The following is a 16,226-nucleotide window of genomic DNA, read 5'->3' as shown; positions in this document are numbered from 1 at the left end:
TCAGTAGCAGCAGTAGAATGGAGAAATCACTATTGTACTCATCAAATGCTTACCTATGCAGTGTACTACGCTTCACTATAGTGTAATACTACAGAAATACTATAAGTAATTCTTTTGTTTCCAGAGTTCTATGTTTTCCAAAGCATTACATGTACAAATGCGACTGATGCATAAACAGAGCCGCACTGTGTTCACCAGCTGGCGTTACGAGTGCAGAGCCTTCAAAAAACGCCGACAAAGCGAGAAAAGAGTTTTTATGTGTTGGAATATGCGTCATAATCACCTGTTACAAGAATTCAGAGTGGGTTCTGAAGGAATTCTGGAAACGAATCGCCTTGTAAACACAATACTGTGTGTTGGTATCGACCACTTAAGGGGCGGTAGTTATCTCTGTATGGAGAAAAGGGTTGACCAAGCGTGTCAGATGCGGCCGTCGAGAGGGCGAGGGAGAGTTTCGTGCACAGTCCGAAGACATGAATGGTCCGCGCAAGGCCAGAACTTATAATAGCGGAGGTAAATTTGCGTAATATCTTACAACGGCGGTTACATTTCAAACTGCACCGTCTACAGCTCGTACAACAATTAAACTTCGAAGATTAGGTCACTCGGCTTCAATTTTGCATCACAGTACAGGAAGCATTTGAGAATGGACATTTCGCCTCCAAGGCGCTATTCAGCGACGAACCAACCTTAGGTTTACCAGGAAAAGTTAATCGCCACGATGAGTTAGGGCGCTGGAAATAATGTTCTATCGGGTGAAGGAGATCCGCCGAAAGTTAATGTGTTTTGTGCAATGTCACAGACGAAGCTGTATGGCCCGCTTTCTTTCTTTGAGAAAATTGTGACTCGTACATCTTACCTCGATATGTTGCAGTCGTGTTTGTTTCCGCAACTGACTGTTGATTCCGATAACATCGTCTTCCAACAAGACGGGGAAATTTCTCACTGGAGCATCGATATTCATCGCTAGCTAAACGCCGAACTTCCGCATCGCAGTGGCGAAGATGATGTGCAACTGATCTTGGCCCCCAGGTCACTTGACCTACTGTCTTGTGATTTTTTCCTTTTTGAATAGAGTAAGGAGCATGTTCATGTACCCCCACTGCCAAGAATGCTGGAAAAGTTCAGATAACACACCAGCACTGCTGTGAAGACCAGTGACATGATCTTGCTACATAAGGTATGGAGTGAACTCGAGTACCTCTTGGACGTGTTATAACACTGCAACAGCATTTACGTAGCTTATGAATTCAAATACCAAATTTGGTTTATTGCGTACCGCCTCAACAGAACACGTAAAAGCCACGTATAACACTTCTGTCCGCTACTGTCATACCATAACCTTAAAGTTGGAAGCAGGTCGTGAAATAAAACTATCTTGTTAAAGCAACAGAGCAGTGTTACCCTCTGAGAGGAATTTTGTTATGTTGACCGTGTTGTACCTAACGGAGGTGGCTTATCGGAAATGAAAATCAGAACTACGTAAATATTTGAACAGTAACAAACAAAATTTTGCCTATCTGCACTGTTTAACTGATAAAGAAAACGGTCGCCAGCCTAACTAGGCAAGAGAATAATTAACATTCTCGTTCAAGAAAATAGTTATTAGTAACTCTAATGGATAAACAGAACCTATACTTGGCCACACGCGAGTGCAATGAACTCTGACACATACATATGTTTACGTTAAGATTGAAGCTAACAACTGGAGCAGCACAAACTATTTGCAAAAATATAACAGATACCGAAACACTCTATTACTTTCAGGACTTGTTCAAACTGAATGGTCTTTATATCATTACTATTAACATTCACTGCAGGATTAAAAGTTGTACATTGGTGAAGTCTCTCTCAGTTAAATACTTTACTATTTAAAATGAAAGTTAATTGGAATCCACTAACAGGTTGCTTCTCACTATCATTTGAATAAAGATATTGTGATTTTCCTAATTAGTGGTCTTTCCGTTACTTGTTACCGAGCATTAACACAATAGACAAACTGTGGATCCTGTTATACTATTAATATGCACTTCTAATACACAAGAGAGACAAACACTTAGCAAACATGAGTATAGAACGTTTCACAACTGCAGTTTTCCATTTTTACTACCGTGAGACACAAAATTAACATATATGTAAGATACTGACTCACCTTCTGAGATTTACAACAGGCAGTAATGTAATCATTTACTAAGCAAACCTTTATAAGCCTCAGTGTTGAGAACTTTTAATTTGAAGTTGGCAACAACACATTAATAAGCACTTTTACTGGGAAAATTACTGTCAGCAAGCATCATTAACTTTAATCCACTTACTTGCCTCATTAACTTTAACTTTCTTTTTACTACGTTCAAGAGGCATCAGTTAGCAAAACACTGGGCTTTAATGTACTTTCAGTAAGGACACTCGGATATCACTTTAGTTAAAACGGAGAGGAACCTGAGAGGTGTTATGATGAGGAGAAAAATCAAGGTAGGTACATAAATTCAGATATAAATTACCTTATATTTGAGCACACTAACACATCCATTAAGCTGACCCTTCACTGTACATCATTGTAGCATTCCGATGCAATGATTGCGCTATGTGGTGGCAACTGCATATTGGTAGGTGGATTTGCAGGCAGAATTGCTGGACTCTGTCTCTTCTTGGTGGCGATGATGAATACTAGTTCCAAAATCATTCCAGCTATTTATCCATCCAGCCGCGGCATTGGAAAGTGGCAGAAAAAAACCTCTCTCGGAACCAACACAATATACAAAATTTACATGGCAGTGCACAGTTTGGTAGCTGGTCCCCGACTCATAGCTCGTCCCCAACTGACTCTTGTTCCACCTTTTGTACCTAGGCCAACCACAATTTGTGCGCGCTACACAGTTGCGTTCCTGAGGGGAACCACTACACCTTTTACATACAAACTAACTAAGAACCCTAAGTGAGGATCAGCAGTTTACATAACAGCAACCAAATGCATTAAATAAAACAAAACATATACACATATTGACATCTCTAAAAAAAATTATTCACACAAAATTACAATTATATACAGTAAGTTTTGTTCCCTCCAAGTGGGACAAAGAATTTAAATGACAGGTACACTACACTGCATAGAACCAAAAAATGACATCAAAGTTTTTATAAAGAAAGTAGTATACAATTTTGCGTTATCTGTTCAATCAAACATATTTACAGAAGCTCAGCGATGTAATTTTAAATAAAATAAAGCAAAATAAATCAGTAGAGCATTAGAGCTATGGTGTTACAGTGTGTCATATGATCAGAGGGGCATTAACAGAAAGTCTGCAGAGTCCTAAATGCAAACTTGGTGAGCACACGATTTTATTCGCGCATATATCACATCTGTACATGAAATATTTTGTTAAATATACAGGTGTCTAGGGTATAAGTGCAGGCATTTTTCTTAGTCACTGTGGACAGTGCAGTGTACAACATTTCATCAGTGTTTATTTTATTTTCAGACTAATACGAGGGTAGTCAAATGAAAACCTTAAATTTGTAATAACAAATCGAAATTTCGCACCGTTATCCTGTAAGTTGGTAAGCGTGCTACAAACAGCGTGCAGAATGGCCTGTAGGTGGCAGCGTAGTGCAGATGCATACATACCGTCACAGTATCAGTATAAAGATGGCCACCCCACTTGCGACTTGCAGCAGGGAAGATCGGCGTTCTGTTATTCGGTTTTTGCGTAGTGAAAGTGTGAAACCTATTGAAATTCATCGACGAATGAAGGTTCAGTACGGTGATGCATTTTTGTCACAGCAGCAAGTCTGCGAATGGAGTAGGAAGTTCGCAAATGGTGTGACTCCAGTGGAAGATGCTCCTCGTCCAGGTCAGGCACAGCGAGTTGTGACTCGACAGAACATCGCAGTAGTTGAAGCCATAGTCAAGGAAAACCGCCGGGTGACACTGAATGACATTGCAGAATGTTTACAGATTAGTCATGGATCACCAAATCACATTGTGCATGATGTGCGCCAGTTTCACAAAATGTGTGCAAGATGGGTACCACGACAGATGACTCTTGAAATGAGAGAACGACGTGTTGATGCTTGTGAAGAACTCATTTGGTGCTTTGAACGAGAAGGTGATGGCTTCCTTGCAAGAATCGTTACTGGGGGCGAAACCTGGGTTCACTTCCACCAACCGGAAACGAAGAGAGAGAGAGCAAGGAATGGCGCCATTCCTCATCACCAAAACCAAAGAAGTTCTGAACAAAACCATCAGCAGAGAAGGTTATGCTGACTCTTTTTTGGGACGAAAAAGGCATCATTTTGGAGCATTACATGCCTAGGGGAACGACTGTCACCAGTGCATCATACACAGATCTCCTAAAAAATCATCTGCGGCCTGCAATCAAATCAAAGTGATGTGGGTTGGTGTCAGCAGATGTGCTTTAGCAACGTGACAATGCACGGCCCCACACTGCCCGTACAACAGTTGTAACAATCACAGACCTGCATTTTGAGTGTCTTCCTCATCCACCATACTCACCAGACCTTGCCCCAAGTGATTTCCATATGTTTGGACCATTCAAAGACGCAATGGGTGGAAAGAAGTTCCGTTCTGATGAAGAGGTACGGTGCATGAGTGGTTGCGCGGACTACCAAATGAATTTTCTTCGAAAGGAATTTATGCACTTTGTAAGCGCTAGAGGACTTGCATTGAGTGTTTAGAAGATTGTGTTGAAAAGTGATACAGCTTTGTACCACTTCTGCACACTAAATAACGTTTAAAAAATATTTAAGGTTTTCATTTGACTCACCCTCGTAATTATAGCTATTAGAAGTAGCTTGTTTTTAGTTTGTTTACTTAATATTTTCCAAGTACATGGGACAAGCGAAAGCCATTAATGCGTATTCTTCCGTGGGCAGCAGGTCAGATGTTGAAGTGTGGACTCATGGGCGCAAAATGCTTAGTCTATGTTGACGGGTGTAGTCCCGTTAGAAATGCTGTTACCACTGTGCGAAAAATACCAGGTAGTGTTTGTGGGAATACTCTTAGACCACAAAAAGTAATAAATAACACCCTTGATTGGTTACACATTAAGGTACCAATAATCACAATGTCTTGCACTTAGTCCGCAGCTCGTGGTCGTGCGGTAGCGTTCTCGCTTCCCGCGCCCAGGTTCCCGGGTTCGATTGCCGGCGGGGTCAGGGATTTTCTCTGCCTCGTGATGACTGCGTGTTGTGTGATGTCCCTAGGTTAGTTAGGTTTAAGTAGTTCTAAGTTCTAGGGGACTGATGACCAGAGATGTTAAGTCCCATAGTGCTCAGAGCCATTTGAACCATCTTGCACTTATATCCATAACAGCCTGTAGAGCCTAGAAAAGAAATGGATCATTTATAGCAGACCTGTATTTTCTTACTGATTACTGTGTATTTTTTGTTCTGTTTCTTTCTGGGCACGCCCGTGTGGAACCGGCTAATGGGCAGCAAAGTAGATGTTGGCTGACTAACCAGAGTGCGGCATGTTGAGCGACTAACGCATGCAGGCAGTGGAGGCGGAGCAGAGTGTTCTGACCGTGGCTCTTCTTGTCTGTTCCGCAGGCCCCCCTACAACCACAACTGATAGCCCGCCTGAGGAGCAATCCTCCTCCGTCGCGGAAGAGCTCTTTGTCACGCCCGAGCCTGGTAAGCGACCGAGCCGCCCGCTCCGCCACTGGTCCGAGGGCCGGCCCACATGTGCTTCACTAACACCTGCTTTCTGCCCAACACGAGCACGTTGGAATGTCACCCACCTGTTTAGGTCTCTCTGCCAAATAACCTCCCCTCCAAGTGGATCTCATACACGCTACTCGTTCTGGCAGATCAGTAACCTAATGAAGATGCATCGTAACACTTTATAAGTACCCTTTGAGGGAAGTAACTTTTTCTTTTAAATAATTACTCTGTTTCGTTTCTGTCGAGTAGTTGATGTCGTCACATTGATCATTATCAAGATATATCTCAGAAAACAATGTTTTACTTACATAACGTCATGATCCACACACCAGTGGTGTGCAGCCGTAGAACGTACGTGCACATTTATCATAACTGTGAAATACTACATACAGAATGTTTTGCCCTCATCTGTTGCATTTGGACTCTTGTTAGGAACGTTACTGATAACATCGGGCGGGCCGGTGTGGCCGTGCGGTTCTAGGCGCTTCAGTCTGGAACCGCGTGAGCGCTACGGTCGCAGGTTCGAATCCTGCCTCGGGCTTGGATGTGTGTGATGTCCTTAGGTTAGTTAGGTTTAAGTAGTTCTACGTTCTAGGGGACTGATGACCACAGATGTTAAGTCCCATAGTGCTCAAAGCCATTTGAACCATTTGATAACATCGGGAAGCTCCATGAGACTGTCTACAGATGATGTAGTTGTCTATAACAAGGAAGCAATGACAGAATAACTTAGTGAACTGCAGAAAGATCTGTAAAATTAGTAAGAACAATCCGTTGGTGCTTATTTGCCCCTAGGCACCCGTCAGATGTTAAAGTGTGGACACGTGGACGAAAAACCATAAGTCTGTGCTGACATCCGTCGTCCACTTACTGGTGCAGTTACGACTGTGCAGAAAAGAATCAGGCAGTAAATTATGTTACGTGTTTCTGGAAATACTGTTGGACACAGAGAAAAGTAACAAACACACTGATGTGCGTACATATTAAGGCACCTCATGTAAAAATATCTGCACTTATAACACCCTTTATACGAGAAGTAATCCGCTACTGTATAAGTACGCTATTGATGACAAATTTCTGGAAAGAGTAACTACTGTAAAAACGTAGGGAGCGGCCTAGAGTGGACTGGCCACGTAGAAAAAAGAGTAGGAAAAGCAGATGTCATACAGAGATTCATAGGACGAATCCGATGTAAATGTAAATCATCCTCGAACGAAGTGAGTTATGAAACACTTTTTTGACATTATTGTGTCTTGCTCAGCAGTCTGAAACCCTCACACTTTTTTGACTGATTATTGTGTCCTGCTCAGCAGTCTGAAACCCTCACCAGGTTGCATTAATATAAGAGGCAGGCAAGATCCAACGAAGAGTGGCATTTGTCCTCAAAGGATCGTTTACCTGGCGCGATAGTCAGTGGCAGACGATACAAGAGAGATGTTGTGCATCACAGAGAGGGTTTCTATTGAAATGCCGAGAGAGTACTTTCCGTGAAGACTCAGGCAACACACTACATACATCCACATACGTCCCGCGAAATGACTACAACGAGAGTGTTCGAGAAGTTACGTTGAATACGAGGGGATTGTCGATAGTCGTTTTTCCCACACGACACTTTCGCATGGAACAGAGAAGAAATCACGTAGCGGTATCATATCACATTCCGTTGCATATCGTAACGTGGTTTGCGGAGTGTAGATGTATATGTAGATTACTTTTTCTATCGACACTGCCGTGCGGATCATGTTGTGGTGTAAGTGTAATTTTTTGTATGATATATTTTAATAATCCCCATGAGGCGAAATCACCTAATCGTCAAGACATTTATGTACTTGGGAGGTGGCTTATTGAAAGCTAGCTTTGAAATAACAACTATGCCCACTAATATTTTCCACTAACAGCACTTAACTACATAGTACTTACTATAAGGCTTTGCACAGTTATAATTGTACAGGTCATTGTTCGGACAATTCCTTTCCCTTTACAGATTTGTAGATTAACGTAACATATTCTGCGCTTCTATCAGCATTTTCGTAATCTAAAGAGCAGCATATATTCTGTGAAAATAGCAATTACTGTGGAGGACACCAGCCAGTAAGAACTTTGTTAGTGGACTGTCATAAAAGCCGTGGATTACAGTACATCCAAGAGATAAAATAATGTAATGAAATCCTAGATATTTTGAATAAATAAAGGAGAAGTTGTGTATGTCGGAATAGTGCAAGGCATTGAAAGTCATAGAATGTATGTATAATGGAAGTAGAAACAAAAATATTGCAATGCTCCATCACAAAATTCAATCACAATAACACTCGAACAGTCTCGTGGAAGATCCATTATTAGCTCCTTCTTCCGTTTCAAGTGTGCAGCAATTTGAGACTGTTGTCACACCAGACGCGTTGCGCATTTTCTTTTAAATGAAACTAAACGCGTTTCATGGAAAACGTTCTTAAATTGCAGTTCGCTTAAGACGCAACAAGTAAATAATAACTGGTATGTAATAGCTTCCAAACATATTATATACTGGCAGATTCGCAGGATCGAAAAATCAACTTGGAATGCAAAATTAAATATTAGATTCTCAGTAATTAAATGAATAACTGCACTTGAGTACAGGAATTTGATTTAAAAATAGTAGCTAAAGCTGACTTCAACATGAAGATTGCTTTGCATGCCACACAACCTTTGATAGAGATTGCACTTAACTTGTGTGTTTCCGATGTTCAAACTGACTTATCCAGTCACTTATGAGGGGAATTTTAAAGTTAATTCCAAACGGAACTACACATTGGTATTTCTTACACATGAAAATAATAATTTCCAGAGGTAGAAGAACTGATAAACGAGAGAAAAATATCTTGGGATCAATTGAGGAGTCAGTTCCCAACTTTTGGACTTCGTGTCTGATCATTAACCATTTAGTTACCAACCACTCAATTTAATATACAATAATGATAAGGTGCGCTAACTGCATCAGTTGAAGACAAATACGTTTTAATTACCTTTTTTCAGAAGTCATGACCTTAGGCTGGATCACAATAAAATTCTATCTGATTACCTACCATAGAACACCGCAGTATTCGACAAACTGGTCTCACAACAGAGGTTAAAGGCTGTATCACAGGAAGTTATTATCAAGATTATTGCACATGAGATTTTTATTACCATGTGAAGCGGATATAACACAATGGTCTAACTAAAAACCTTAAAGAAAATCATGGAATGGAGGAGTAAGAAATTATTACCTCTGCTTCTGGAATTCATAGAGAATTTATTACCTATGTTTCTGAAATTCATAGATTTTTTGATTCTGCTACAACCAAATGTGTACAGTCAGCTTTCGAGAAATACGGTACTGATGAATATAAATGTCAGCGCTACACTTTCCACTGAGCTTCAAGAGGATAATTCGAAATTCAGACCTAAAAGTGTAATGAGGTACGGAGATTGTACTGCTCAAAAATTATTCTCCTCGTTCGTAGAGGCATTTTAAGCGTCTTGAACTGGAGAAACGAAGAAGGAATATACGTGAATCAGTTTTGTTTCCTTGATGAAAATGTTCTGTTTGGCAGCAGTGTACATAAACCTCAACAGCGAAATAAGTAAACGAATAAAATGTTGCACAAACTAACACACAGAGAGAAAACCCTCTTAGCGGAGCACAATGATGGTCTTGTAAACATTTTTTTCTGGTATGTCTCAGTCTCAGGACACAGAAGAGATAGCAGAGCCGATTTAGACTTCTTAGACTGTCATTATCAGATGATGTGAATAACTTACATGGTTCCTTCATATACGGACCCACATCCTGAGTCTATCGTGTAAATGATGGAGCCATTTTAACCGCCGTAAATTTCATTAAAGGATTAAAATTGACACCCTGCGGTGGTTAAAATGGGTCCTATTATTTAGAATTTACGTAATAACTTGTAAAAATAGAATGGAACAGACCTCATACTGAAAAACTACGTTAGTATTTATTTATTCGAGTAGCCGTTTCACAGAGCACGTTAAAGCAATATTTCATTTCATGGAACATGAACTCTTCTTCCTTTTCACCCACATTCGTTTCATGTGTTCTGATCTCTGCTTCCGAAACTGTTCGATGTTATGAGGCTGTTTCCCTTTTCTTCCTTAGTCGTCCATGAAGACAGCATTCTGAATTCTGTTCGTAAATAAATTCCTGCCATATGTCCATTATGTTGATGTTTCCTTCTTTGAGATCATTGTTTGTGTAAACTATAAAGGTTGTCGTTTCAAGTTCACAATATCACTAAAAATTTGCTTGGTCACTCTGTCGCTTCCATTATAATTAAATGTTCGAAGAATGACATTTTTGTTTTGCGCACTGGGTGTGTTAGTTTCTCAGATACGCTGTGCATCTTGTATTCTGTTTCTGCTTCTCTTGGGCAAAGTATGCTACTATCCAGTCTTCTTCCTCCTTCGTAATTTACTTTATGCCACCCTTTTGCATTAGTGTTTCGGCGCCATAGACGGTATAAGGACTCACTACTGTACTGTAGTGTTCACTTCTGGTGTCCCATGATAAAGTCTTCTTCTTCTATACGTTTCTGGTTTTCAACTTATTTTTCCTTTTCCCTAGACTGTCTTTTACGTTGTTGCTTATGCTTAGCCACCCACCTAAATATCTGATTCCCTCTCTTGACTTTATTTTCGATTTATAAGTAATTTCTAACGGCAGTTTTTAACATCTTTTATAGATTCTGCTTTGCGAAAGAAATTTGTTAGCAGATCTTCCCCGTTTGCACAGTTAGACTTTTTGCAGATTTTGGCAGTTTCTTGAGTATCTGTTATGAAGACAATTTCATTTGTAAATGTCAGTCAGTTCACAGAGATGTCATCTCTTTGGTTTCCCAATTTGTTGCCTATTGTGTAGAATTTTGTCCGGTCTTTAATCACCGTCTCAACGGAACAAAGGTGATAGGTCGTCTTCTTGCATGACTCCTGTTTTTAACTCAAAGTTCACGTAGAGTTATGAACAGAACCTGATCTTAGATAAAGCATTCGTTATTGTGTCTTGGATAATATTTGTAGCTTTAGTATCTAAACATAATTCTTTCATAATAGTGATGAGGGAATTAATAACAGTGGAATCTTACTCTTTCGTAAAATCTACAAATGTGACTGTTGTATAATGGCTTCTTACCCGACTCATTTGTAGAATATTTTTTAGATTTTAAATTTTTTCGCAGTATCAACTGTCTTTACGAAATCCACCGGGTTTTCCCATATTTGTGCATCTAGTTGCTTAAAACTTTTGAATATTTACACAAAATCATGACCCTGAATCAAAGTTTATCTTTAGTAAAAATTGCAGTAAAATGACAACTCGAGAGCTCCAGATTTAGAATAAGTTAAAGAAATTATATGCTCGATTGGAAAACAGTACGGTAATCGGTGAGGATGGAACTACGGTAGAATTGCGGAAAGCCCTACATTTATACTTAAAAATATAATTTAAAAAATTCTTAAAGATAGAGGTAATTCTAGAGGACTGGGAAGCAGCCATTATACATTCTCTGGATAAGATAGGATCAAACAATGACCCAAGTAATTACAGAGGACCATTACTTTTGCCAGTGACATAAGGCTGAGAGATATACTTAAGAAACATTAATGGAGTAATTTTGAAAATCGGATAAGAATCGTTAAAAATGATTATAATAATGTATATCGAAATACTGGAAATGAAATAACAAAATATAACAATGAAATCATTGAACCAGACCATTCGTTTTTGTATTTTTGGCAGGTAAAGACAGTGGCAACATGGACAATAAAAGTATTATACAGTAATTTTAAAAATGGCCTAGGGTGAATTTGGTAAACTAAATGGGGTTTCATATCCAAGAGTTCGACGATTTTGGAAAAGTAACTTATAATTCAGAGAAGTCTGTCTGATAATGTACGTCTAATGGCTGTTAATAATAATAATAATAATAATAATAATAATAATAATAATAATGATTATGATGATAAAAACCACACATTATCCCAGAGCCACTTTTATGGATTTTGAGTTGTAATGGTAGTGAGAAAAACTCGACACATCGACAGAGTACCATACACTCACGTTACTGCTGGTAGGTGAAGTGCATTGGGTGTGCTGACCCACACTCTGGTGACTATATTCTTGTGCATGGTTTCATCTCATCAACATCGATTCCCAAAGTCTTCAACAAATTCTCAATTAAATTTTTTCAAAACAAAATTTAAGGAAGAAGGTGTATCACTTTGTCTGATGTCGTTGCTTGGCAAACTTCGTACATGGTTTGTTTTGTATTAGCCAGATCGCTTTCTCATCATCATCATCTTGGACAGTTTCCGGCCACTGGCTGGGTCTGTCGGGAACACAAGCCTCTCCATCGTGTTCTGTCTTTCCACCATTCCACCTCTTCCACCTTCGTCCAGTTCTCTCCTCTTCTCGCCACACATTCCTTCACTCCCTTCACCCATCTATCTCTTGGTCTTCCCCTGGGCCTCTTCCCCTCCAGTTGCAGATCAAACATCCTCTTTGGAATTCTTCCCTCATCCATTCTCTTCATGTGTCCATACCACTGCAGTCTTTATTTTTCTATCCTGTCCTGTACTGGTTCCTCCTTTAGTCTTTCCCTCACATACACACTTCGCAATCTGTCTCGTCTTGTTACACTCAACCTACTCCTCTGGAACTTCATTTCACTAGCTTGCATTCTACTTTTGTCGCTTTTGTGCATTACCCATGTCTCACTTCCGTATGCCAATATGGGGACAAAGTAGGTTCGGTATATAATTCCCTTGGATTTCTGTGGCACCTCCTTGCTCCAAATAAGCCCCCTAATGCATTTAAAGAACTGCCCTGCTTTTCTGCACCTTTCATTTATTTCCATTGCGTTTCCCCCCTTACTTTCAATCATGCTTCCCAGGTACTTGAAGTTCTCTACCACTTGTAGTTTTTCCCCTCCACAAGTTATATCCACATTTGGCCTATTCTTCTTCCTTGTTGTGACAATTATTTCACTTTTCTTTGCAGAGAAATGCAATCCATATTGTGCTGCCGTTGCCTCCCATACATCTAACTGCTCTTGCACCTCCTTCTCGTAATTTCCCCATAACATCTGGTCATCGGCAAAAAGCACTGCTTTCATTTTACGAACTCCAATTGCATCTGATACTTGCTGTAGGATTTAATCCATAACAATAATAAACAATAAAGGCGAAAGTGCACTTCCCTGTCGCAGCCCATTTTCCAGCTTGAACCATGCAGTACGTTCCCTCCCCACTTTCACACAACTCTCACTTCCTTCATACATTTTTCTGACTTTTCGTGTTATCTCTTCATCTATCCCTTTTGCGTTCAGCACATCCCAGAGCTTGTCCCTATAGATACTGTCATACGCCTTCTCAATATCTAAAAAGGCCATGATTAAGTCCTTCCCGTACTCATAGTGCCTTTCCTGCAGTTGCCTTACCGCAAATATGAGGTCCGTTGTTGATCTTCCCGGTCTGAAACCATACTGCTCCTCTTGCAGTCTACTTTCAGTACTGCTTCTTATTCTCTTCCCCGGGATCTTTTCATAGATTTTTCCACAGTGGCATAGCAGGGTGATTCCTCTGTAGTTCTCACATCTCCTTTTATCCCCTTTCTTGAAGATCGGGACTATAATTCCTTTCTTCCAATCCTCAGGAATTCTGTTCTCCTTCCACACCACCCTCAGCACTCTGTATAGCCACTGGGTTCCTACTTCTCCTGCTGCTCGTATCATATCCACTGTTACTTCGTCCCAACCTGGTGCCTTGCCCCCTTTCATCCTCTTTATGGCTTCTTCCACTTCATTCCAAGTTAGATCATCAATTTCCCCACTATTATAATCGTCTGCTGCCTTAGGCTCTCCATCGCTGTTAGTTACCCGCTTGACGGCATTCAACAGATCTTCAAAGTACTCCTTCCAAATCTTTTTGAGCTCATGCATTTCCTCCACAACTCTTCCATTATTATCCATGATCCTCAGGCACTCGCTTCTGTCGTTCCTCTTATTTCTTACCATGGTGTAAAGTACTTTTTTGTTCCCTTCACTGTCCTCTTCTAACATTCTTGTCCATTTTTCCATCCACTTCTTCTTCTCCGCCCTTACTATGGTCTGTGCCGCTTTCTTGCTTTCCTTATATTTTACCCTAGCTTCCTCTGTTCGGGTCTGGAACCATTGTCTGAAGGCTTTGTTCTTTCGAAGTACTGCCTCTTTACATATGTTGTTCCACCATGGGGTTTCTTACTTCTCCTCTTTGTGCTAGTTCTTCCACACACAGTCTCAGCTGCCTCAACTAGAGCCCTCTTAAAATCTCCCCATTCTTCTTCCACTGTTCTCTGACCTTCCTTTGGCAGCTTCTTCCTGATCAGTGTCTGGTACTGGGTCCTCCGTTCATCCTCTTTCAGCATCCATGTCTTCAACCTTTTCTCCTGTATGTCTGTTTCCCTCCTATCTTTTTTCTCTCTCAGGATGGCTACCAACAGCCGATGGTCACTGTCTAAGGCCTCAGATGGAATGATCTTAACATCTGTGAGGCTGCTCATCATCTGCCTATCCACTAGTACATAGTCTACTACTGAAGTTTGGGACCAGTCTCCACTGTACCAAGTTATTTTGTGGCTACTTCTCTTCTTGTACCAGGAATTTGCGATCGCCAGCCCATTCCTCTTGCAGAATTCCAGCAACAATTTTCCTTCTCTATTTCGGTTCCCCCAGCCCTGTGGTCCCATTATCTCCTCGAATCCTTTCCTGTCTGTGCCAACATGTGCATTGAGGTCCCCTATTATAATCTGATTACCTCCATTTAGCTGCTTTTGCATGTCATCTTCAAATTCCTCCTTCTCCTTTTTTGTACACCCCACCTGTGGGGCAAATGCTTGGATGATTTCAATGCTTTTCCTTTCACTCGTACTCTGGCTTTTATCATTCCTTCCAATTTGGGTGACGCGTTCTTGTCACACCACATCTCTGTGTAATACGTTTTCCGGTGAAAGCAGCTTAAGACGAAAAATCCATTTCAAGTTCGAAACATACCGATATGTGCTTCGGTGGATTAAAAAGTTTTAATAGCCGCCATTCAATTTCAGATGGCCAGTTTAGTTGGCTTACGATATCCGTGACCTGTATTCAGCAACGAAATCGTTCTCTCTCACAAAGGACAGAGACCATGAAATACGCACATTGCGTAATTGACTGGCGAGATAGTTTCTGTCTCTCTCTACACAGTCACATGATAGAATTTAATCTTCACGCATTTATTAAATAAAAATTTAGTGGAATGCAGATAATAGCAATCACGGTGCCTTGGCAACATCATAGGTGCCACAGTTCCATAGATACATTATTGGGGATGGAAGTGTATTCTGCCATGGAAAACTGTAGTTGTAGTACCTATTACTAGCCATAAAGTAAGTGGAAAAGAGGTCTTCATATTTTTGATAAAGACAAAAAAAGAACTGTGGTGTCACCGCCAGACACCACACTTGCTAGGTGGTAGCCTTTAAATCGGCCGCGGTCCGTTAGTATACGTCGGACCCGCGTGTCGCCACTATCAGTGATTGCAGACCGAGCGCCGCCACACGGCAGGTCTAGAGAGACTTCCTACTACCTGCCCCAGTTGTACAACCGACTTTGCTAGCGATGGTTCACTGACAAAATACGCTCTCATTTGCCGAGACGATAGTTAGCATAACCTTCAGCTACGTCATTTGCTACGACCTAGCAAGGCGCCATTATCAATTGCTATTGATATTGTAAATAATGTACAGACAAGAGCTACGTTCAAATGGTTCAAATGGCTCTGAGCACTATGGGACTTAACATCTGTGGTCATCAGTCCCCTAGAACTTAGAACTACTTAAACCTAACTAACCTAAGGACATCACACACATCCATGCCCGAGGCAGGATTCGAACCTGCGACCGTAGCAGTCGCGCGGTTCCGGACTGCGCGCCTGTACCGCGAGACCACCGCGGCCGGCGAGCTACGTTCAACATTAATGGATTAAAGTTAAGTATTCCACCATCTGCGTCCGTTTTTCTAAGTTCTAACTTCCTTGTCCTGTTCCAGACCTCACGCCAGTCTGCGTGAGCTTAAACGCGTGCCTTTCGGCTTCCTCTAACATTAGTGGGTTGGCTCTCCTGCCAATCCACAACAAGAACATTAATGAAATCATATATTACAAAAGGTATCAACATTAAACTAAGTAGTTCCTCTAAGGGAAGCATAATACTCGTACTATAAAAAGAAATGAAATTTTCTTGGCTTAGTAACAGCGCCAGTTCTCTGATCTTCGATAACTTTATATGCTTCGTGAAACGTCGTTAACAACGTTGAAATCAATGTGGTTAGCAACTTAGGAACATTATATTGATAGTGAACACATTTGCCATTTATGCAGTAAAAATCTCCTCTTCTATCGGGGCTTATGAACATATACAACAAAGAAACAGATGAATTGGCTGAATGTTACTGACTTCCTACAGATAACTACATTCAGGACTAAAGGTTTAATTCTCA

The 16,226-nt window shown here is 40.7% G+C and overlaps 1 protein-coding gene across 4 annotated transcripts in view; it reads left to right on the top strand.

Moving 5' to 3' along the window:
* The window catches only part of LOC124797830 (hemicentin-1-like), a 1,195,221-nt gene that overhangs the window by 812,209 nt on the left and 366,786 nt on the right, over positions 1–16,226 (top strand). For 3 of the 4 annotated variants that reach the window (XM_047260869.1, XM_047260870.1, XM_047260868.1), the window contains exon 5: positions 5,569–5,652. The exons of the other annotated variant lie outside the window; for it this stretch is intronic. In XM_047260869.1, coding sequence (XP_047116825.1) covers positions 5,569–5,652 — 84 coding nt within the window. The remainder of the gene's footprint in view (positions 1–5,568; positions 5,653–16,226) is intronic. 4 annotated transcript variants of the gene reach the window in all.

Source organism: Schistocerca piceifrons, chromosome 5 (genome assembly GCF_021461385.2).
Source record: "Schistocerca piceifrons isolate TAMUIC-IGC-003096 chromosome 5, iqSchPice1.1, whole genome shotgun sequence".
NCBI classification, from domain to species: domain Eukaryota; kingdom Metazoa; phylum Arthropoda; class Insecta; order Orthoptera; family Acrididae; genus Schistocerca; species Schistocerca piceifrons.
The sequence above is the reverse complement of the archived record's forward strand: the minus strand, read 5'-3'. Positions and strand labels throughout refer to the sequence as shown.